Source organism: Saccopteryx leptura, chromosome 5, assembly GCF_036850995.1.
Source record: "Saccopteryx leptura isolate mSacLep1 chromosome 5, mSacLep1_pri_phased_curated, whole genome shotgun sequence".
Classification (NCBI taxonomy): domain Eukaryota; kingdom Metazoa; phylum Chordata; class Mammalia; order Chiroptera; family Emballonuridae; genus Saccopteryx; species Saccopteryx leptura.
In genome coordinates this window covers 92,683,827-92,709,510 of record NC_089507.1, presented here as the reverse complement: position 1 = coordinate 92,709,510, position 25,684 = coordinate 92,683,827, and the positions used below count along the sequence as shown (strand labels likewise).

At 40.9% G+C, this 25,684-nt stretch overlaps 1 protein-coding gene and 1 pseudogene across 4 annotated transcripts in view; both read right to left on the bottom strand.

Annotated features, from left to right (window-relative positions):
* The window catches only part of SEC24B (SEC24 homolog B, COPII coat complex component), a 100,406-nt gene extending 79,847 nt beyond the window's left edge, over positions 1-20,559 (bottom strand). For all 4 annotated transcript variants that reach the window (XM_066384798.1, XM_066384799.1, XM_066384800.1 and 1 more), the window contains exon 1: positions 20,215-20,559. In XM_066384798.1, coding sequence (XP_066240895.1) covers positions 20,215-20,341 — 127 coding nt within the window. In that variant the 5' untranslated portion in view covers positions 20,342-20,559. The remainder of the gene's footprint in view (positions 1-20,214) is intronic.
* A 2,973-nt stretch (positions 20,560-23,532) lies between these two features.
* LOC136405580 (cytochrome c oxidase subunit NDUFA4 pseudogene) lies at positions 23,533-23,901 on the bottom strand (annotated as a pseudogene).
* Between the last annotated feature and the right edge of the window lie 1,783 nt (positions 23,902-25,684).

Sequence of the window (25,684 nt, the reverse complement as noted above, 5' to 3'; positions counted from 1 at the left end):
GAGCCCAAGGTCAAGCCGGGTGAGCCTGCACTCCAGCTGGATGAGCTCACGCTCAAGTGGGCAACCTCGGGGTTTCAAACCTGGGCCTTCTGCGTCCCAGTCAGACGCTCTATCCACTGTGCTACCATCTGGTCAGGCTAGAAACAACTAATTTTTAATGATGGTTTCCATCTAAACGTTGCTTAATTAATTTACTTCTCCATAATCACAAATTGTTACAAAAGATATATATTGTTATAGACCCATTGTGGTAGCTAGCCTGCAAGATAGCCTCTCATGATCCCTACCTCCTGGTATTCACACCCTCCCACAATGTATCAGAATTGCTTTGTATGACCAATAGCATACAGCAAAGGTAATGATATGTCACTTCCAACATTTGCCTAGCCCTGGGTTTTGGCTCTCTCTTTCTTATTAGAACAAACCTGCCAAATTGTGAAGATACTACAGAGAAACCATGCAGTGTGAGGAACCAAACTCTCTGGCCAATAGCAAAGAGAAACTGAGGCCTGCCAACAATCACATGAATGAGCTTGGAAGCTAATCCATGTTACCTAGCAGTCCTGAGGAATCTACAGTCCTTGGTGACAGCTTGACTACACAATTTCATACCAGAACCACCCAGCTAGGCCATTACCAAGTTCATTTCCCTCAAAAACTATGATATTAAATATTTGTTGTTTTAAGTTACTATGTTTTGGGGTATTTAAAAATTATTTTATCTATTGATTTTAGAAAAAGAGATCAACACTGATTTGTTGTTGCACTTATTTATGCATTCATTGGTTGATTCTTGCGTATGTGCTCTGATCGGGGAATCAAACCAGCAACCCTGGTGTATTGGAGCAACGCTCTAACCAACTGAGCCACCTGGCCAGAGTTGTTTGGAGGTATTTTGTTACGTAGCTATTGATAATTAACATACCCAGCATGTAAGAAATTTGAATATTTTTATTAGCTTAAAAAAAAACTCTATAAAAGTAACAATATAGGCCCTGGCCTTGGCTCAGTGGTAGAGTGTCGGCCTAGCGTGCAGAGGTCCTGGGTTCAATTCCCGGCCAGGGCACACAGGAGAGGCGCCTGTCTGCCTCTCCACCCCTCCCCCTCTCCTTCCTCTCTGTCTCTCTCTTCCCCTCCCGCAGCCAAGGCTCCATTGGAGCAAAGATGGCCCGGGCGCTGGGGATGGCTCCTTGGCCTCTGCCCCAGGCGCTGGAGTGGCTCTGGTCTTGGCAGAGCGATGCCCCGGAGGGGTAGAGCATCGCCCCCTGGTGGGCGTGCCGGGTGGATCCTGGTCGGGCGCATGTGGGAGTCTGTCTGACTGCCTCTCCCCGTTTCCAGCTTCAGAAAAATACAAAAAAAAAAAAAAAAAAAGTAACAATATACCTAGTGTAAAATAAATTCAAACAACAAAGACTATAAAGTGAAAAAAGTCCAAGTCCTCTTCTCTCCCTGGTATCTGATATGCTACCTTCCAGTTGCAGCTATAGCTAATGGGTTCTTGTGTATCCTTTGAATTCCTATGTAAATATAGTAAGTAATGAATATATAAGCATACATATTTTTTATTTTATTTTATTTTTTAGGTTTTTTTTTTTTTTAATTTTAATTTTTAGAGAGGAGAGAGAGAGGGAGAGAGAGAAAGGGGGAGGAGCTGGAAGCATCAACTCCCATATGTGCCTTGACCAGGCAAGCCTGGGGTTTCGAACCGGCGACCTCAGCATTTCCAGGTCGATGCTTTATCCACTGCGCCACCACAGGTCAGGCACAGCATACATATTTTTTTAAACATACAAGTTTCATTCTACAGTTCTGAAGCTTGCTTTTTTAACTTAATTTTTCCTATCACTCGGTGTTAGCATAAATAAATTTTCATTATTCTTCTAAAAATTTGTATCATATTTCATGCCCTGGCCACATTTCTCTGTGGATAAAGCATCATCCGGGTATACTGGGTTACAGGTTCAATTCCTGGCCATTGCATATACAAGAAGCAATCAATGTGTATACAACTAAATGGAACAACTAAGTTAAACAAGCTGAGGCTTCTCTTTTTAAAAATCAATAAATAATAAAAAAAAACAGTAGGACCACATCAGAGAAGTAGTTCTTTTAAAAAAAAATCTAAATAATATTTCATTACAGAGACACTACATTATTTACTACCCCCCCCCCATTGATGGGTATTTATTTCAGGGAGTGAACCAATTTATATTTATGAGGTCAACTGTCAACTTGTGATGAATCTATAGGATAAATTCTTAGAAATGAAACTGAAGGTTCAAAGGGCTTGAGTTCTCTTTTTCTTTTTAAATTTTCAAAAAATTGATTTTAGGTGAAAGAGGAAGGGAGAGAGAGGGAGACAAGAACATCAATCTGTTTCTATATGTGCCCTGACTGGGGATCAAACCCATAACTTCTGCACTTCTGGGGGACGCTTTAACCGACAGAACTGTCCAGTCAGGGCCAAAGGGCTTGTGTTTTTAAAATTGACCATTACAGTATTGCCAAATATCTCTCCAAAAATATTAATTTGCACCTCCCATCAATAATTTTTCTTTTTTTATTTAGCAAGAGACAGAGATAGAGAAAACTGCAGACAGAGCAGACAGGGACAGACAGACTGGAAAGAAGAAATGAGAAGCAACAATTCTTCATTGTAGCACCTTTGTTGTTCATTGATTGATTTCTCATTGTGCCCTGACCAAGGGGCTACAGCCAGCCAGTGACCCTTGCTCAAGCCAGCATCCTTGGGCTCAAACCAGCGACCATGGAGTCATGTCTATGATCCCACGCTCAAGCCAGTAACCTCAAGGTTTTGGATCTGGGTCCTGTGCGTCCAGGACGACAATCTATCCACTGCACCACCACCTGATCAGGCTTCCATCAATAATGTTTAAGAATGTCTCATCTTCCCAACATTGAGTGGCATTTTAGTCTTTGCCAATCTCATACGTGAAAAACATTTTAATCTGCAGTACTTTAAATGATGGTGGAAATCTTTTCAAATATTTCTTAGCAATTTGGGCGTCTTCCTCTGCTATTTGCCCTTTTCCACAGGCTTGTGTTTTACTTAATGATTTAGAAATGGTTTTGTATATTAAGAAATTTAAGCTTTTATTAATACTTTCTCTGAGGTTACTGTTTGTCTTTTGATTTTATTCATTGTATCTTTTGCTATAATACCTTATTATGTAATAAAATTTTTCATGCTTGATAAATTTTTAAATCATTCTTAGTACCATCTTTCCCATTCTAGTGTTATAAAACTATACACCTGCCTGATGTGTAGTGGCGCCGTGGATAAAGCAATGACCAGGAATGCTGAGGTCGCTGCTTCCCACTCCTCCCCTCTCCCTTTCTCTTTCTCTTTCTTCTCTAAAATCAATAAATAAAATCAAGGAAAAAAATTAAAAAGAAATGTTATTAAAAAACTATATACCCGTTTTCTTCTGATGCTCTTAATACTTTCACTTTTATATTTTCATCTCTGATCACCATAAATGGTATTTATCAATATTAAAATTAATGTTAATCATATAATTAATTTGCTTGTCTATTGTTAAATCTTGGCACTGTGTGGTACTCACTGTTCTAAATGCTATACATATATTAATTTCTTGAATCTTCCTCACAGCCTCTAAGATAATATTATTATACTCACCTTATAAATAAGATAAATGAGAACAGAAATTAAGTCATTTAATAGTCACAATCATAGGAAGTAAATGGGCTGGGATTTGAATCAAGTAATCTGGCTCAAGTCCATACTTTTAAAACAATGATTTGTGGCATCTCACTACACTAAAATCTAGCTGGTTTTCTTTAGTGTAGCAGGTATCAGGCAGTTGTCCCCAACAATGGAGTTTTAGTGCTGGTTCCAACTAAGAGCAAAGTTTAAGGGCAGAATCAAATTGTCCAATCTTGTGAAAGGAAATAGGTTTCTGTGCCAGATCTCAAGTGAAAAGGTAACAAAAAAGTTATTTGCAAGTTCACTAATACAAAGAAGTGCCACTGTATTCCTTGCCATAATAATGTATAAAAAATATAAGGATATTTATCTATAAAAGACATGAATAAAGCTTAACATTTCTTTTTTCTGTTTCCAATTTCTACTAAATAATGTGGAACATTGCTTTTTCCATGTAAATACATATTCTATGTCAGACAGGAAGATAACTTACAAAATTAAGCTGTAATGAAAAAATAATACCCATATTTTTGTAATTTTAAGTATACAGAGAACAAAAACTATGACAACTGTTTTACTAAGCATCTAATTTATTTTTCTTGCAAGTTATTTTACATGGTCATGGCTTACTTGAAAGAATTTATTTACATAAAAGGGAAAAAAGTATAATAGGAATCTTTCTCAGAAAATTCTACAGTTATGAATTTATTAATCAAGAGAAGATTCAAGTGAGAGTTGGATGAATCTGTTTAGGTATCTTCCCAGTTAATGATTTAGTTGGCTCATCCATGCTACATGTCTGAAAATAGGAAAATAATCATCATGTCTAAGCTACTCAAATGTCATTCTTTTAAAAATAATGGAAATGCTGTACCTGCTGAAATTAATCAGAAGTAAACTACCCATCAGAAGAAGCCTATTCTTAGTCTATCAGAAAAGAAAGGTACTTTGTGGAGAGAAGAAAAAAAAGGAAAATAGCTAATTACATGTCAATGCTTATCATACCTAAATATTCCAAAAGCATGAAGGAAACAAAAATAATTTCATCAAAAAAATGATAAAAGAATCAAGACTCTTTTGAAAGCAAAATATTTCCTTTCAAATATGTTTTTTCTTTTTAAGTGAGAGGAGAGGAAATAAAACTCTCGTATGTGCCCAACCAGGATCCACCTGGCAACCCTATCTGGGCGATGCTCAAATTAACCAAGCTATTTTTAGCGCCTGAGGCTGCTGATCTGGGACCAACCAAGCTATCCTTAGCTCCCAGGGCCAATAACTCAAACAAATCGAGCCACTAGCTGTGAGAGAAGAAGAGGGAGAGAGGAGGAAGAGGGAAGGGGAGAGAAACAGATGGTTATTTCTTTTGTGTGCCTCACCAGGAATTAACCTAGGACATCCATATGCCGGGCCGATGCTCTATACACTGACTTAACTGGCTCAGGCCTCAAATATTTTAAGTCAATTTTTTAAAAAAAATTAGTGTTATCTATAACAAGCAAAACGTCTTTCAAAATTTTGTCTAACAGGAAATATATTTTCTTCAACTTTAAAATGCATTAGATAATTCTAACCTTTTCTCACGGTATGATACCAAATATTAAAGTTTTATTTCTTTTCCCTGTACTAAAACCAGAGCCTGGTCAATGTTACAAATAAATAGTTTACATATACCTATACAATACTCTTAAAAAAAAATCTTTAGAGAAAATTATGAAAAATTTAAATTATTATTAATTATAAGTCATTAAAATTTCATTTGTCTATTCCCTCAGCAACTGCGGCAGTTTTAAAACATGACTCCCAAATTCTTTGATACTCTGCTGATTCAAGGTGGGGGAGTATATGTCTACTCCTCTTGAATATGAGCAAGCTGTAACAGCCTCCAGCAATAAAGCATGGCAGAGAAAAAGCTGGTCATCCCAGGCTAGGTCACAGGACACTGCTCCATCATTGTTCAATGAAACATTTGCGTGAGGACCTCTGAGCAGCTATGTAAGAATTCCACAGCTCCAAGGTCTGAGGAAGCCAAACCACAAGGTCATGGGTAGGTACTCTGGTCTGGAATCCATAGTCTCTAATTCTAGCCCAGGTGCAAGACATGTGAATAAATGAGCCTTCTACATTGTTCCAATCTCCAGCCACTGAATTACTTTTGAGTCTTCCCAGCTGAGACCCTAGACACCCTAGAGCAGAGAAAAGCCATCTCTGCTGTGACCTGTCCAAATTCTCGATCAACAGAATCTGGGAGCATAACAAAATTGTTGTTTTAGATTAGTGGTCGGCAAACTCATTACTCAACAGAGCCAAGTATCAACAGTACAACGATTGAAATTTCTTGTGAGAGCAAAATTTTTTTAAACTTCAACTATCAATATATAGGCAGGTACATTCCTTATCGAGGTAGCGCCCGCACATGGTTTTTGTGGAAGAGCCACACTCAAGGGGCCAAAGAGCCGCATGTGGCTTGCGAGCCCCAGTTTACCGACCAGGGTAGACTATCAAGTTTTGAAGTAATTTGTTATGTAGCAACAGCAGCTGAAACAGCAACTAATTACTATTTTTTAAAAAACCAGAATCCAGACTCAAAATTAAAATACTATTCTATTAGAAAAATAGTTCTTCCCTAGAATATAATACTTAAGAGCTATAAAGCTGACATAAAATATGGGGTGGGGGGAATGAAGTAGATATACTAGAAAGGAGTGAAAGAAATAAAAAGCAACTGAAGGCTGAAAACTAGGCCTATCACGTGGAATCACAGACATTTGCTATATAGACCTACACCAGCCACATAATTTTCTAGTGCCATAAACAATGTAAACAAGTGCTCAAAAACCAAAATGACGGGGACAAAAGTACAAAGGAGCCAACCCGAAAAAGCTCCCAATAATCAGAGCTGTAACAATTTGAGTAACAAATATAAATAATGACAATAAAGAATAAAATAAGTATTTGTGAGTCCATAATAATATAAATGATTGCCTGACCAGGTGGTGGCGCAGTGGATAGAACGTTGGACTGGGATGCGGATGGACCCAGGTTCGAGACGCCGAGGTTGCCAGCTTGAGTGCGGGTTCATCTGGTTTGAGCAAAAGCTCACCAACTTGGACCCAAGGTCGCTGGCTCGAGCAAGGGATTACTTGGTCTGATGTAGCCCCACAGTCAAGGCACATATGAGAAATCAATGAACTAAGGTGTCGCCACGAAAAACTGATGATTGATGCTTCTCATCTCTCTCCGTTCCTGTCTGTCCCTATCTATCCCTCTCTCTGACTCTCTCTCTGTCTCCATTAAAAATAAATAAATAAATAAATAAATAAAATAAAAATATGTAAATGATTGAATAAATTTTAAAATAGGAGAAAAGGGACAAATCTTCTTTACAGAATAATTCCAAATAATAAATGTAGAAGGAATAAAGAGAAAAATCACCATTAGAATCCCACACTGCAGGCAAAATCCACTGAAAAATGATAAAATTAGTGGGTAAAATTTAAGGAGAAACAGACAGTACCTTTAAAGTTTCTCCCCCAAAATATTTTTAATAACTGTGGTGATTTTAACATATGCCCACAAATTATTTGACATACTACACTTCAGGAGATGGAGCTTAATTCCTTTCTGTTAAATCTAGATTGGAGTTAAATGAGTTACTCCTAACAAACATAATAGGAAAAAGTAAAAACAAAACTAACTTTACTGTGGGGGATCCTGGCTGGCAGCTGTTATGAACTGAATGTGCCACCTCCAATTTCTTTGTTAAAGCTCTGACCTCCACTTTGATGGTATTAAGAAGTGGGGCCTTCAGGGGCAGGAGGATAATTAGGTTTAAATTAGGTCACAAGGATAGGATTCTTGTGATGGACTCTGTATCCTTATAAAACAGGAAATCTCTTTTCCTTACATGTATGACGTGTGGAAACACCACATCAGGGCACAGAGAAAGAGTTCTTCTGCAAGCCAGGAGGTGGGTCTTTTCCAGAACCAAGTCATGCTGGCAACTTGACCTCAGACTTCCAGTCTCCAAAAATGTCCGTGGTATAGGCCACTCAGTCTATGGTATTTTTCATAGCAACCCAAGTTGACTAGGACAACCCTTCGGTCAAGTGCCCAATGATTAACATGACTAATAATAAAACAAGTTGATATCATGTAACCCCTGACACGATGTGATAAGACGGGCATTTCACCTCTTAGGTACTCTTCCTAAAACTCATAACCCCAGTCTAATCACTAAAAAGCATCAGCAAGCCCAAAGTGAGGGACTGTCTACAAAAAACTAACTGGTACTGCCAGATCCTAAAAATAAAAAAGAACTAAGAAACGGTCACAGACCAAAGGAGACTAGGGAGACATGACAACCTAACGTAACATGATATCCTGGATTAGATCCAGGAACAGGAAAAATATTAGTAGAAAACCTGGTAAAATATAAATAAAGTCTACAGTTTAGTTAATTGTATTTCAACAATATTAATTTTCCAGTTTTGAAAAATGTACCACGGTTTTGTTAAGATGTTAAGACATGAGAGGAAGAGACAAGATTTAAGAGGAAGCTGAGTGAGGGTACTGCATTTTCTGTACTATCTTTGCATCACTTCTGCAAATTTGAAATTATTGCAACATAAGTTTTTAAAACATCTGAAAAAGGCTAGAAATTAACTACTAAGTTGATTGCATGAAACAATTTTTCAGACAAATGACCGCCAGAGTGATTTTCCTAAAAAGCAAATGTGATTTTTACTTCCCTTTTTAAAGCTAATGGTTTCTCTTGCCATCAAGATAAAAATTCAAACTCTTTAGCATGGCCTATAAGACAACGGAAGACACTACTATGGATGTAGGAGCACCATTCTCTCCCCCATCCCAAATGTTCATGTCTAGTCCCTGGAGCCCATGAATATGTTAGGTTTCATGGAACAGGAAAGTTAAAAGTTGCAGACAGTAGTAAGGTTGTTAATCAACTGACCTTAAAATAGGGACAGTATCCTCAATTATCCAGGTGAGCTCAATGTAATAAGAAGAGTCCTTACAAGTGGAAGATGGAGATGTGACTACAGAAGACTCCTCGGAGAAATGCAATGTTGCTGGCTTTGAAGATGGGAAGAGTGGGCCATGAGTCAAGGAATGTAGGCAGCCTTTAAAAGCTGGAAAAGGCAAAGAAATGGGTTCTGCCCTAGAGCCTCTAGAAGGCAATGCTGCCCTATGGACATCCTGACTTTATTTAGTCCAGTTAGACTTCTAATCTACAGATGACAAATTAATGTTGTGTTAAGCCACCAATGTGTGGTATGTTACAGCTGAAAATAGAAAATGACTGCAAAGGGTTCATCACTCACTACTGCTCACAAAGATTTTCAACAAGTACTGTATGCCTTAACACACTGGCTACTGCAAGTCCTTCACATGAGTCTACCTAAGTTTGACCAGTAACTGAAATATGCCAGTTAGCTCAGTCACTTAGAGCAGCATCCCAAAACACCAAGGTTGCTGGTTCGATTCCCAGACAGGGCACAGATGGAAAGTGACCAATGAACGCATAACTTAAAGTGGAACAACAAATAAATGTTTTCCTCTCTCTCTCTCTCTTTCTTTCTTCCTGCCTCTCTAAAATCAATAATAAAAAATGACATATAAGAAATAACTAAAATGTAACTTTGCTACAACTAAGAACGTCTATTGTTATGGTGAAATGACACAGGATCCTGATTTGGTAGGAAGAGGTATTACTCGCCACAACGTTAGGTAAGACTGTATGCTCTATAGAGTTTTACCTCAAGAAGCCATCAAAGAGGTTGGTTAGGGCAGAATACAATGCTTTTACCCACTGCGCCACCACAGGTCAGTAGGGCAGAATACAATGAAGTTACCAGGTAAAGGCTTCTGAGGGGTTCAGTAAATATGTGATACTTCTCTGAAACTTATTTTAAGTACGGGTGTTCAAAGTTTAATTCCTTCAGGAATGCCATAAAAAATTTTAGCAGTACAGTAGCCATGAGAATGAAAAGTCTGAGAATCACTGTTGCACACACTCTTACCACACCAAACTTTTCTGAAGTCTTTCTGTTCACCTCTCATCCTTCACAGGCTCTACCTCTACCTGGAACCTTCACCTAACCAACTCTTACTCATTCTTCAGACCTCAGCTCAGCTTTTCCTCTAGAAAACATTCTCTAGCCCTATAAGTGAATGCCTGTTTAATGCGGCATCAAAACTATGCTGAACTGCTAGAACGGGTGAGCTCAGTCTGCTGAAACTGTCATCCCGAAACAACAAGGCTGTGGATTCAATCCCCAGACAGGGCACAGACAGGAGCAGCCCAATGTTCCTGTCTCTCTCTCCTTGCCACTCAAAAATTTTTTTAATTAATTAAAAATAGTAATAACAAATGACATTTCACATGAACTGTAATTGTCTAATTGTAAACTCTGGAAGTGAAAAACTTAGGTCAGTTCACTCTTAGGTCTGTGATATCCCTAAGGCTTAGCATAGTGCCTGGCTCATCTGGTTCATAGAAGCCATTATTGTATTTTGAAAAAGAAGCCTAGTAAATAATCATCAAATAGTTCTACACCAGGTATCTACCTCATCACAATGTATCAGCAGGACTATATGATACTTAAAACAGAAAGAACAGCCTGATCTGTGGTGGCGCAGTGGATAAAGCGTCGACCTGGAAATGCTGAGGTCGCCGGTTCAAAATCCTGGGCTTGCCTGGTCAAGGCACATATGGGAGTTGATGCTTCCAGCTCCTCCCCCACTTCTCTCTCTCTGTCTCTCCTCTCTCTCTCTCTCTCTCTCTCTCTCTCTCTCTCTCTGTTTCCCCCTCTCCTCTATAAAATGAATAAATAAATAAAAAACTTAAAAAAAAAAAAAACACAGAAAGAACAGAAAACTTTAAGAGATTTCATTATGTAAAGTAATTTATACCCTAGTTAGTACAAGAACAAATATACAAGTCTGGTTTTTTTTGTTTTGTTTTTTTTACTTAGCATTTAAGACATTTAACTCTGTAGTACTTCAAGTATAAAAATCTGAAACAAACCTGACCGGGCGGTGGCGCTATGGACAGAGTGTCGGACTGGGATGCTGAAGACCCAGGTTCGAGACCCCAAGGTCACCAGCTTGAGCAAGGGCTAATCTGGTTTGAGCAAAAGCTCACAAGCTTGGACCCAAAGTCGCTGGCTCAAGCAAGGGGTTACTCGGTCTGCTGAAGGCCCGCGGTCAAGGCACATATGAGCAAGTAATCAATGAACAACTAAGGTATTGCAACGCACAACAAAAAACTAATGATTGATGCTTCTCATCTCTCTCCGTTCCTGTCTGTCCCTGTCTATCCCTCTCTCTGACTCACTCTGTCTCTGTAAAAAAAAAAAAAATCTGAAACAAGCCCTGGCCGAATAGCTCAGTTGGTTAGAGCATCCTGAAGCACAGAGGTTGCCAGTTCAATTCCCAGTCAGGGCACATATAAGAACAGATTGATGTTCCTGTCTCTCTCCCTCCCTCTCTTCTCCTCTCTCTAAAATCAATAAAATAAACATGAAAAAAAAAAAAACTTAAAAAAATCTGAAACAAAAGGAAAGAAAAAAACTACTCTATTTCATTACTTAATCTAAGATGCTTTGATACTGCCACATTTAAAAATTTTTTTCACCAGGTATACTAGTTTCCTATTGCTACCATGCCAAATTATCACAAACTCAGTGGCTTAAACCAACATACATTTATTCTTTTACAGTTCTGGAGGTCAGAAGCCCAAAATCACTTTCACTAGGCCATTATCAAGGTGTTCTGAGCAGAGCTGATTCCTTTTAATGATCTCAGGAGAGAATCCATTCCTTTGCCCTTTTCAGCTCCTAGTGATGATCCCCTGCATTCCTGAGCTCATGGCCCTCTCTCTTCACAGCAGTTCACTCCAACCTCTGCTTCTGTGTTCACATTACTTTCTCTGCTAGCTGGCTGACTGCTCTGGTTTCCCTCTAACAAGGGCTGTTGTGATTTATCAGGCTCACACAGATGCAGGATAATCTCCCATCTTAAATCATAGCTGCAAAGATTTCAGAGAGTAGAATGGGGACATATGGTGGGGGGTTGGGGAGAGCTGTATTATTCAGTCTACGCACCACATGTCAATGGCAGGTTTCCACAAAATTATGACTTCAGCTTCAATGAAACCAACTTTAAAATTGCATTAATTCTAAGATGCACCACAATATCAGAGGTAAAATGTGAGAAAAGGTCTTAGAATTAATGAAGTAATTCAATCATTGCATCCAAACAGCCTAACAATGCCTCACAAAAAAGCCCTAAGAAAAAAATCACTGAAAGACAACATGAACGGACCTTGAGAATATTACACATAGTGAAATAAATAAATCAGAAAAAGCTAAGAACTATATGATTTCACATATAGGTGGGATATAAAACTGAGACTCATGGACACAGACAAAAGTGGTTACCGGGGGAGGGGAATAAAGAGGGTCAAATATACAGTGATAGACAATGATTTGACTTTGGGTGATGGACACACAACACAATGAACAGTTGAAATGCTATAGAGATGTTTACCTGAAATCTATGTGTTTTGGGGGCTCAATGTCACCCCTCTAGTTTAATTTTTAAATAAAGATAAATAAAAATAAAAGCTGTACAATTGTAAACAAAAAAATCATGTTATGTACAATCTGAAAAAATCTTAAATTATTAGCTTCAAGTGAGGTATATCTGTATGAAAGAGGCAAATAGATTAATACATCTATTTACTGGTATCAGAGTTGAGAAGTAAACAAAAAGTTTTTAACAAATAGTCTGCCTACCTTTTCAATGGAGCTGCTTGGCTGGTCAACCTGACTGATATCATATACCAGACCAGCAAGACGCCGGCCTCTGATTTTCTATAAGCACAGTGTCCTCCTTGGTAAAACTAAATTATCACAAGACCTACCCAAAGTTATACCTGACTCTGACACAATCTCCTTCCAGAGACAAGATTCCTATAAAAGGAAAACTGACTCTTTTCCTGCTTTAAACAAACCTGGCATGATTATCAAAATTTACAAAACAAGTATTTTATGGATTATCTAGCCACTGTACAAAAAATTAATCATAGGCTTTTTAAAAATGAGTTTCCTCACTCCCAACATCACTTAACAGAGACGCAACATTTTAAATATCAAGAAGATCTGTTTCATTAGCTTTTTCCTGAATCGAATTTCACTACTTTTTTTAAAAGTCAGATTAAGGGTTTTCATGATCTTCAAAAGAATATCAAGGTCAACAGAGTACAAGCTCCGATATCCTATATTTGGAGAGGCAGAATCAGATCTAAGAATGTAATTCATTCACTGCACTACTAAGAAGTAGGTCAATATTTAGCCAGTAAGCATTTTAACAACCATCCTTGATAAAATATTAAAATACTTCTGAACCAGTTGGTAAACAGTCAGCCCTGACTGACCCTGCTTCTCTGTTATACCCCACCATACTGGCCCCTGCCCCAGAACCCTAAGACCTCCTCATGATCCAGCCACTAAAGGATTAACGCCGGCCCTGGCCATTTGGCTCAGTGGTAGAACATCAGCCCAGCATGTGGAAGTCCCGGGTTCAATTTCCAGTCAGGGCACACAGGAGAAGCAGCCATCTTCTTCTCCACCCTCCTCCCTTATCCCTTCTCACAGCCATGACCCAAATGAGCAAATTGGCCCTAGGTGCTGAAGATGGCTCCATGGCTTCATCCAAGCACTAAAATAGCTCGGTTGCCAAGCAGCAGCCCCAGATGGGCAGAATATCAGCCCCAGACGGGGGCCCCTGGGTGGATCCCAGTCAGGGCACACACTGGAGTCTGTCTCTCTGCCTCCCTGCCTCTCACTTGATTTTTTAAAAAAGGACTAATGCCTGGCAAATTACAGGCTTACAGAATCTCACTTTAGTGTCAAGACTGGTATCCATCAGTACACGTGGTATTGATTATTGAATATTTTGAAATATTCTACCCCTGCCAATAAAGTATCAGTAATATTGCTAAAGTACAGATTTTTTACAAGCATAAAAAATATGTACACACACACATACACACAAAAGAACTCTACAATAACAAACTGTAGTGATTTTTAAAAAAATGGGGAATCTCAATCACATCTGGATACCCTGAATTATTCTTTCTAATTGGAAGGCTAGTAGTTACAAAATTAACTGTTTCAGTCTCTGCTAGCAGACAGAGCCTATAGACATACCCTATGCAGACACTTGGATGAAATTTCACTACATTAAGTATAGTTTTTCTTGCAATACTACATGCCAGGGAAAACACTACTTGCTTTTCTTTCTTTTTCCTTTTTTTTTTTTTTTTTTTTTTTTTTTTAGTGAGAGGAGGGGAGTAAGAGGGAGAGACAAAGAGAGAGACAGGAACAGACAGGATAGGAGAAAGATGAGAAACATCTACTCATAATTGTGGACCTTAGTTGTTCATTGATTGCTTTCTCTTATGTGCCTTGACTGGGAGGACTCCACCTGAGCCAGTGACCCTGGGCTCAAGTCAGTGACTATGGGGTTATGTCTAGGATTCCCACACTCAAGCCAGTGACTCTACACTCAAGCTGGTGACCTCGGGGCTTCGAACCTAAGTCCTCAGCAACCCAGGCTGCTGCTCCAACCACTGCACTCCAGGCACTACTTGCTATATATCACTTTATATAATTCTCACAACAATCACATGAAGTATCACTATCCCCATTTTGTAGACAAATAAACAGGTCCATGAAAGCTCACTAATTCATACAAATTCAAATAGTTGGTAAGTAGTGAAGAAGCCGTGTATTGCAGGTTCCAACTCATTTTACAATACCTGTTTCTCAAAAATACTAGAAAAAAACAGGCAAGTTAAAACATGGCCACTGGCTAGGCAAGGGATTTTACTACTCCCTCTCCCCTTCCTACTTCATTCTACTTTTGCTGAGTTCTTACTATAAGCAGCTTTGGGCACACAATTTTAGAAAACTTGAAACTGATTAAATCCACCTTCCAGCAAGCCAGCTAGCAGAGGTAGATCCCTATTAAAAGGAAACATTCCAAGAATGGATTAGTGGGAGGGAAGGAGAGAGGGCTGGACAGTGTAAGAAAATAACAAAAAGACGAAATAGTGATTGAGCCTTTAAATACAAGAAAGGGGTAGGAAGCGGTGGCCATACACAGGTCATTTCAGTGGCCAGTCTTCAAAAGCAATAATAAATATGAAGCCACGTTCACCTGCTCAACTGACTGCCTACTGCATGCTGTCACTGGGAATATGAGGGAAAATTCATACCCTAAGAATTTTATATCTTGGTGTGTTCTGAATGAATCTGAATGGACTCTCATTTTGCACCAGATACTTTGAAAAGGATATCTCATTTAATGTAATCCTCTCAACAATCCTACAAGAAAGGTATTATTATCCCCTGTAGCTCAGAGATGTTAAGTAACTTTCTCTCAGCTGAATCAAAGCCTATAACCATTTAGCTAGCCCACACCTATTGGAAACAATGGCTTCCTAGGGCTGAATATAATGTGATTTGCTCTTACACTCAGTACTGACTGTGAAGATGCTCTCATTTCTAGGCAAGTCCATTGAAGACTGGCTCAAAATCTGTTCTATTTCAATGTCTTTAGGATCTAACACTTCAGGGTTTGTGGATGAATTAGAAAAATGAAAAAAAAATTAGAAAAATGGCTGAAATACTGGGACCAGTGACAATGAATATAGTTTACAAAAATTATTTCAGGCCCTGGCCAGTTGGATCAGTGGTAGAGTGTCCGTCTCATGTGTGGATGTCCCAGGTTCGATTCCTGGTCAGGGCACACAGGAAAATTGACCACCTGCTTCTCCACTCCCCCCTCTCCTCTCCTCCCACAACCATGGCTCAATTGGTTCCAACAAGTTGACCTCAGGCGCTGAGGATGGCTCCATGGAGCTTCTGCCTCAGGTGCTAGAATAGCTCTGTTATGAATATGGCCCTAGATGGGCAGAGCATCACCCCCTAGTGGGCTCGCTGGGTTGATCCCAGTTGGGGTGCATGTGGGAGTCTGTGTCTCTGCCTCCCCCCCTCTCACTAAAAAATAAAAAATAAATAATTTTAAAAATTATTACAGATATAAACTCAGAAACCCGAGGGGGAAGAGGTGAGGTGGGAATGAAGATGACACTGCAAATAGGTGAAGCAACAGACAAAAAAAAATTAAACTGAGATAAAAGACACTTCTTTATATAAGGAATGAACATTTTTTAAGAACCTTGAGATATTTATTAATCAACTTACAAGGAAATTATGTATGCAGATAGGTACATAATACCATGGCAGTATCCTTAAGAGAGGACCCAGAGCTCCCGTTACCTTTGAAGGAAGACTAGAAACCTGAGACACAGATGTCTCTCTGATCAAAAGGAACTTACTTCAGACACACTAGGGAAATTTATATCATTTTAAATTTTGCATGTGCTCTCAAAGTTAAAGGGTTTCCTATAACTGACCAGACAGTATTGCTGAGTGAATGGGATCCTTATTTATATCTTCTATAGTGAATTTGAATTATTGCCATTACTATGTCATCATTCTTTCATTATTGACAATTAAAACAAAACTTCCAGTATCATTTTGGAAAAGTCATATGAAAGGAAGAAAACAAATTTTCATCTGGAAATGAACACCACTTGCTTCCTAAAAGCAGAATTAAACATGGTTTACTGTTAAACCTGGGTATACCACCTCCCACAAAATGTTTTTAAAAGGCTCCTTTTAATTCAAGTCAATTGGAAGAAATTCTGGAGTTATACCCATCATTACTAGGATATTATTTCACTCAATCTTCTCTTGTTTGAGGACTCAGCTTTTGAAAATACTCTCAAAAGGCAAAGAAAGAGTAAAAGTTGAAAGAAAAAACAACTAATACTTTATATAGAAATATAAGTAATTTTAAAAGCCTATATTCTGCTCAATGAAAAACTAAGTATAGAAATGCAACTCCAGGAAAAAAAATTTAAAAGAAATATTTCATAAGTTCTCTTAAGTCAACTTTTATCTTCAAATAAGTGGGAAAAGCATGTTAACAGTTAGACCTGGAATACAAGCAAAAATTACAATGAATTCTCTGTTTTCTGCCTTGGTATTCCTTACATTCCTAATATCAAAGTTCTCAAAGGAAATTTTAAGAATAGAAAGAGAGCAGAAATTGGAATTAGAACACCTGAATAAGACTTAATAAAAAAATGTGTAATGAATACCTACAACTTGTTCAAGGCCCTGAACAGAAGACAGACAAAACTGCTACCCTCATGAAGCTTACATGGAAGAATAGCCACTAACCTTTCCGCATCATGATCTTCATCTGTAAAATTAGGGAAGAGGACTAGGTTGTTTTTCAGATTGCATTTCAAAAAACACTGGGACTTCCACCTCTATTTTAACCACGACAGCTCTGCTTTTTACTGCTTTCTAGATTGGAGCTCTATATACAATTTCCTTTGGGAAAACATCTCTTTAAAAAGTTTCATAACCAGGCCCTGGTCGGTTGGCTCAGTGGTAGAGCATCGGCCTGGCGTGCAGGAGTCCCGGGTTCGATTCCCGGCCACGGCACACAGGAGAGGTGCCCATCTGCTCCTCCACCCCTCCCCCTCTCCATCCTCTCTGTCTCTCTCTTCCCCTCCTGCAGCCGAGGCTCCATTGGAGCAGTTTGCCCGAGCAGTGAGGATGGCTCTGTGGCCTCTGCCCCAGGCGCTAGAATGGCTCTGATTGTGGCAGAGCGATGCCCCAAATGGGCAGAGCATCGCCCCCTGGTGGACATGCCGGGTGGATCCCGGTCCGGCGCATGCGGGAGTCTGTCTGACTGCCTCTCCGTTTCCAACTTAAGAAAAAAAAAAGTTTCATAACCAGTGAAGTGCTCTAGGTACCATTCCAGTTCTACTTTTTTATTATGTTTCACATTCATACTTCTGACCTATTTGTTTTTCATCATGTCTAGAATTCCAGATATAGTAAAAGGCAAACTAGTTTATATTGGGCAAAGTATAAATCACAAACACAAATGATTGCTTAATTGTTATCTATATATAGATGCCAATAACAAATAGCAAAACTATTTTTTTCTAAGACTAGCAAACAAACAAAACAGATTTGATCTTCTCTGCTTAAAATACTTTCTTCCACAAAACAAAATAAATTGACCCTATTTCTTTATCTTAATTTTCAAAATCCCTACCATGACATTTAAGGCCTTTCTGCAACCTGATCCATTTACAGCAGGGGTCCCCAAACTGCGAGCCCCTGAGGCCATTTATCCAGCCCCCGCCGTACTTCCGGAAGGGGCACCTCTTTCATTGGTGGTCAGTGAGAGGAGCACATTGACCATCTCATTAGCCAAAAGCAGGCCCATAGTTTCCATTGAAATACTGGTCAGTTTGTTGATTTAAATTTACTTGTTCTTCATTTTAAATATTGTATTTGTTCCCGTTTTGTTTTTTTTACTTTAAAATAAGATATGTGCAGTATGCATAGGGATTTGTTCATAGTTTTTTTTATAGTCCGGCCCTCCAACGGTCTGAGGGACAGTGAACTGGCTCCCTGTGTAAAAAGTTTGGGGACCCCTGATTTACAGCATTCCTTTCAACTCCAATGCCTTGGGTTTTCTCTACCACCCAGCACCCTTTTTGTTTCTTGACTGATTAGTTTCTAAACATGCCTTGCACTTTCATGCTCTAACCTCTGTGGACATTGCCCTCCTACCTCTACCCATCAAATCCCTCAGGTCATAACCAACTCAAATGTTACCAAAATACATGTCAATTTAGGCAAAAGGCAGAGATTCTGTCCTATCTACCAGGCTAATATTGAGTATCCAACTGGAAAATAGGCAAAAATGTTGAAATGAATTGACTGCCTTAAAGGAATGACTTATAAACAGTAGATATCAAGCATCATCTATCTATATTTGACTTCTAAATATATTAATTGGTTTGTTCTTACAGATTTAACATCCTGATTACAACTGATATCCTGGCATCCCCTGACCATTCAAAAAGCTTGTTCACTAAGACAATAATGCATACTCAGAAAATCAAGAAATGCTTGATTTACACTATTCTAAAACTTAGGATCTCTTCTTAAATTATCGTGTTACAGTTCCTTTATAAACAAAGCTATTTTTTAAAAAACACACAACTTATATTAAGTTTACAAAAAAGAAAAAAGGCTCCAAAATATCTTTATGTATGTTCTGGGCAGCAGCACAAAACCTACACTATTCACATTTAAACCCATTAAACAACAGTAAATGGAGGGAAAGCATGGAATATTGATACATATGGCTGATCTAAAAGATATTAAAGATAAGCCATCACTTTTGACTTATGAAAAAAACTCAATCTGTAATTCCCAGGATAAATGATAAATTTCATGTTTGAAAAAGCATCTGATGTTGGCTGAACTGATTTATAAAGCCCAGCTAATTTTCACAAACAAGTTGGATAAAACAGGTCAGTGTGACAATCGTTTGAAGAGTCTCAGTGTGGTTTTGTTCTCCTACAAACATAGGCCAGACATCTTTCCAAAGTTTTCAGTCAGTTACTTTGGATGCTTCCCTTCCGAAATAGTACCAAGCGTACCAAGAGCCAGGCCTTCCCCGGGCCCATCCACCAACATTCCCAATCTCAAGACTAGGAATGGATATCCTAGAAACGACTATTATTCACATACAACTCTTGCATACTCACCACCTAACAACCTTAGTGTGAATGTAAGCTTTCCTGTTGCACTGGCTGCTGCTTGTATATAAGAAGGCCTGGCTTCAAAGCAGAGCCAACTCTAGCACGTTTCTGTATTTCTGAAAGCGAAGCTGGGGGAGGGGCACCCCACCAAAAGGCATTCATTCGTTCAAACCCGTTTGACACCTGCTCCCTTTCAAACACGACGACAAGCGAACCCCGCCTCTGGGGCAGCCGCCGCCGCAGCAATGACAGATCTCGAAGCTGAACTGGGTCAGGGTTACAGTTACACTCAGGTTGCATATTTACACCCTTTTGCCCACAAACTTGACCACTAACTTCAGCTCCTTTCAAGGCAGCGTGCTCGCCGGGCCGCGGAAATCAGAGCAGTTTTCCTGAGTTGAGAAGGGCACAGCCCCCCGCCGGGCCCCCCAGCTCGGTGGCTCCCGTCCTCTTCCCTGACCGCCCCCTCGGCGGCCTACGCTCCCGCTGGGTCTCTCCGGGCAGGGGTCGCTCCAAGCAACTCGCCGCGCCCGGCGGAATCCGGGGCGGTGGCCCGCGCCGGGGTCCTCCATGCCCCCGCGGTTTCGGGCCTAGAGTCACACTAAGTCAACGGGCCCGGCCCGGGCTTTGCAGAGCCGCCCCCTCCTCCACGCAGGGCGCCCCGACCCCGCCGGCCCCAGCCCCGCGGCCCCAGCCCCCGACGCCCACGGCCCGCCCCACCCGGGGCGATCCACCCGGCCGCGCAGGCCGTCCGCCGGCCTAGGCCCCGCGCGCCGCCGACCACCCGCCTCACCGTTCTGCTGAGGCGGCGCCGGGCTCGGGCCCGGGCCCGCGGCGTCTCCTGAGGCGGCGGCTCCTCCAAGCTTTGGCTGGATGCGGGCGCTGGAGACCGGATGAGGGGACCCGGCGGGGACCGACATGACGGCGCAGCTGGCGACGGCGGCGGCTCCACTGCGGGGAGGTGGGCGGAGGAAAGGAGGGCGGGGCCGGAGAGGCGAGAGGAAGAGGAAGGAGTGCGCCGGCGTCACCGAGGGAGTCACCCGGGACTGCGGCTGGGCTTCCCGCGCTCCGCCGTCCAAATCAGCCAGCGGGCGCGGGAACCCCGGCTCACTGCCGGCCGGAGGGTGAGCCGCGCGACTCCCACCCCAGCGGCTCCCGGGGCGCGCGGGCCTCGCCCGCCGCCGCCACGCCCCCCGCAGACCGGAGCCCGCGAGCCCACCAGTGAGGCGGGCGGGCTTCGGCCTCACTGCCCCCCCGCGACCGGAAGGAGCTCGGTAGGAGTAGGGGCCTTGGGGCGAGCTCCTTGCCGGGGGCGGAGGCTGGAAGGCGCGGCGGCCGGGGGCGCCGTGCTAATAAGAGATCCGACAGCTGCGCGATGATATCCTAACCCGGATCGGATTTACCCCACCCACCCTTATCTGAAGAGTTACCAGGGTTTGATAAACGCAGGAATCGCAGAAAGCACAGCATTATCCAAAACTTTCCCCTCCTACTTAAATTTAGGGATGGGAAAATGGAGTAAGGGGAACTAGAAGATAAACTTTTGTCTTCCTCATATTTGCCAAGAGTTGGTTCATCTTTTTGGTGTTCAGAAGCTGTAACACCTAAAACCAGAACTCGGTTTGCTTTGTCTACACTAGTGAAGTCTTTGAATCTCTTAGGTTTGTCCCCCCCATGCTAACTGGCAAGCCAGCCCTGGGTTACTTTATCCCAGGGGTACTGCAGCTTTGGAATCTTGAGTGTTAAGGTGACCAACTTTTGTACAATGAACAGGACAAAAATAAGTTGAACAAAATACTGTAAATAAAAGAAACATTCATTGCAACAATACACTATATTATGATAAATGCATTATAAAAACATTTGTAATATTTTATATTGTAATTATGCTTACATGCATGCCTATTAATTTTTAATAATAGTTCTAAGAAAAAAGTACTTATTTAGATACAAATATGTCACATCATATGCAATGGATTGATTCTGCATCGATTGAATACGGACATTTACAGATTAGTCTTCCAATATAAAAAAGGAGGACATGTAGGAGGACACTTTTCGAGGGAGGGCAGAACTTACAACAGAAGGACTGTCCTCCCTATAGGAGGACGATTGGTCACCTTATGAGTGTGCCACCATTATTCCACATTAGAAATGAGATTGCTCATCAACCAATGAATACCTAAATAAGTGGAACAACAAATCATGTTTCTCACCCTCTCCTACTCTCTCTAAAATCAAATTAAATTTTTTTTAATATTTAAGGGAAAGAAATGAGTTGCTCTGAAACAACCTATTCTATTCAGAATAGGTTCTAGAAAAATGACATTTCCGAAACAGGTTTAATTTGCTGAATGCTTTTGCAAAACACAACTTTTGTTGATCATTTTAGAAAAATGCAATACTTCCTTTTAGTTGATGCTATCATTTAGTAATACCTGATGCTTCAAAACGCACCATATGAATTACAAAAGGCTTTCAATGGTTGGGTTTGTACTTTTTGAGTTTTAGGATTTTGAAATACATCATGCACTATATACACAAAAAGGACAAGCCCTTTCCCACAGGCTTTCCAGCTTCAGGGAAACCTAAGCCCGCATCAGCAAAAGCTTCCAACACTTTCTAGGAGTCCTTTGAAAAAATGGTTCAGGAAAAACCTCTGGATAAGGGCTACCATTAGTGCCTAAGGGAGTAAGTAGGCAATTGGCTTTCTGCCCTTGGAATGTATCCTCTTGGGTGTAAGAAGGCCATTTTAATTAGAGGTATGCAGCATGAAGGGGAACCCCATGGACAGACTCTTAAAGAGAAGAACTGGGACTGTATTCTTTAACAGATCTTTCCCACAATCTACCACCTAAACTGCTTTTACTAGTCCACTACTTGGCCATAGTATTTTCCTAGCATATTTATAAAAAATCCTTTGCATGACATATCCTACAACCTTTATGGAAATGTTATTTCTCTATTGCTTTACATTCCATGACTGCTGTAGTGAAAAAGGAAAAGAATGAAGGGATGAATGCTCACCAGATACCAGGCACTGTGCTAGTCACTTATTTATACAATACACACACACACACACACACACACACACACACACACACACACACACATTTAGCATTTAGCCCTCACAATAACTCTGGGATTTTTTTTCTTGCCATTTACCAGTGAGGAAACTAAGGCATACAGAGTTCATGTAATCTTAGTAAAAATGAACCAGTAAATAGTAGAAGAACCAGAGATCAAATCAAGGTCTATTTAGCTCCAAAACCTGCTCTATTCACTACAAACTATAGTGGGTTAATGTGCATCTTTCTTCATAAAGCTATGCTAATCATGCCGTACTATTTTGCTTGTCAAAAGACTTTCAGTTTTATATTTTATATATTTAGAATAGGTTCCCGTGTTATTTAGAATGGTAGATTCAGCGTTTGAAATGCAAATACTCAGGTGCCACTGCACCTACTGAAAGCTGGAGGTGGGACCCAACAGCAGGCTCTCCAGATGATTCTGATCCACAGGAAAATTTAAGAACCACTGCTTTTGAATAGCAAAGTTAAGATGAACTGGTTCATTCTTTTCTTTATTGGGACATTATGGTCCTTTTCTTCAGGATATCTCCCCAGTCTTTTGCCAATTGTTAAAAGTGATAGTTTGTAGATGTGTTTATTAAAGTGCCAGGAATGCCAAAATGATAGTTCTTTTGTCAGTTCTGATTGATAGGCAGTGTTGAGGCAAATGTCAGAGGCCAAGTCTGTGTTTAATAGGAAAGGGTGCTATCACTGAAATTAATTACTGCCACAGGTGCAGGAAGAACAGTTTTCTAAATGTCAAATTGTGACACACCATTTGTAACCCCCAACTTAGGACATATAGTCTCTATAACAGGAATTATGCAAGCCTTGGACACTGGATGCCTTTCTTTAAAAATCGATAGTCCAGTGCTTTATTGTTACCTTGCTGCTACACACCTTTCTCAGCCAGTTTTTAAATTTAGTTTTTAAGTTACATTCGTCCTCCCCCCCCCCCCAGATTAAAATATTTATTAATTGTAAACCTCAATACGCCACATCAATGATTTTGTGCACTTGGAGGGGAAATAGTTCCTGGTTAAGTGGAAAACCGTACAGATGGATTCTGCAAGACCTTCATTCTTGGCAGCTTTACAGTGAAACATTCCATTTAGAAGGCTGGACTGTCTTCCTTCAGTTTGCTGTAACCTACCTTCACTGAATAGAACTTGTATTATTTATTGGGACCCCGTTTGTTCCACGGTTCTGGGTTATTATTTCTGTCCCAACAGACATCTGGATTGAACAAGCCAGGTGCAACACATACAGCGCTGCCCCAGTAGCTCCCGCTTCAATAAATACAAAAGAGGGGTCAAACTTGGTTGCTTCTAGGCCTGGCCGAGGATCTGGCGGAGGATGATTGCGGCAGAGGGCCCACAAGCAAAAAAACACAAAACTGCACAGTACATAAGAGGAAGTGGATGCTGAGAAGGAGCGGCTGTCCTAAGTTACCCAGGACCTCCAGCCTGAAAGACCCCTGGCTCGGAGGGCAGCCTGCGGCAGGAGGGCCCGGATGCGGCTGTCCACAACAGTGCCTGCTTCACCCAGCGCCTCTGAAGTCTGCTCTATCCTGACCAGACCTTCGGCGTTCCGCTCCAAAGGAAACATTCTTTTTCCTGTGAAATGGGTATTCCAGACGGGTAATTTTTTGCGTCAAAACTGGAACACGTATTAACCAGACAGGCATTTTCTCAGGGGGCCATGCCTGAGAAAGGGAGGCGGGCGGGCAGACAGGCCGCGCTCTCCGCCGCTAGGTCCTCACAATAGGCCGCTGCGAATCGCGGTGGCGCGCCTTGGGCTGGGGGCGCGCGTGCCGGGCCCGCTTGACTGTCCTGACCGCTGCTGAGGGAGCGGAGTGGCGTCTGCGCGTCCCACGTTTGTCGAACATCTTTCATCTTTGGGGGGCATTCTGTATTAGGTATCCCTCTCTCAGTGAAAAGAAGTAACTTTCTTCTTTCTTCGCGTTTATCTCTTTCATTTAGTGCATTTTTAGTAGGCCAGGTGTTAGGAATACGAAGATGAATATATGTAATCTGACCCCGAAGATCCCGGGAGGATATATATATTTCTAAGGCGTTTCTTATATTTGGATTAAAATTTTTTTCTAAAAACTTGCTATACTATTTTTTCTTGTGAATCTTTGATTTTTCTGTTCATTATGACATTCTAAAGTTGGGATCCACCATACTATGATGAGAAGAAATAATTTGATCACTTATATTGATGTCATTTAACTATTATTTAAGTCTCAATTGTCTATGACACACTGGTCATAGACAATTTCCTAAAAGAAAAAAGAAAGGATGAGATTGTTAGAAAAATAACTTACACATAGCCAACCTATGCACAACGGTGCATGCACTTACAGGACATTGCTCAAGTTCTTCCTTAGAATATTTGGCCATTATGTAAAGTGTACTTTAATTTCTATAGTCATCCATTTACTCAGCCCACAGCAGGTTAGAAATAAAAGACAAGGGAAAGAAATTCAGTTTATACTGACATGTTTAGAGTCACAATCACTATTAGTTGGCAGAATACGTACTGTAAGGTATTTTTCCCGCCGAGGAAGAAGGAAGGGCATAGCCACAAAGTGTGGAATAACAAAAGCTTTATTTGGTACAGTGCGTCCCGCCCATCAAGGTTCTCTGGGGGGGGGAAAGGGAGGCCAGGGAAGTTGCATGGGGTGACCCGCATGGTAGGTATTTAAAGGGTCTTGTTGATATAACATAATGAAATCTCACTGGCTGATGGACAGTGGCTCTTTTCCAAGGGACTCCTGGGAAGCGTCTTTTGGCACACATGGATGTGGGTGGCTCCAGCCAAAGTTCTGGGTTCCTCATGTGACCTTCTCCCATTGCTGATCACCTTACATTCCGATATTTTGTGTTAATTAGGGGCGCTGCTTACTCATCTGGCTACTTCCGGCTGATTAGGGGCATCGTAGGGAGGGGGATACTGGCAGGTGGTGGCTTTGAGGGGTGTCAGGAGGAACATCTGTTTGGCCGTGAGTTGAGAAACTTCACAGATGCGGTCTTGTAAGGATTTTTTTTTTTTTAAAGAGGAGTAATAGGGGGATCTGCAAAGTCTAGCCTTTTGATGAGCTGGAGATGGGTAGGGGCCAACAAACTTGAGGCAAAACTGCATGCCAGGAGTGATGTATGAAGGGGAAAGGAAGGGGTCCCATCCACT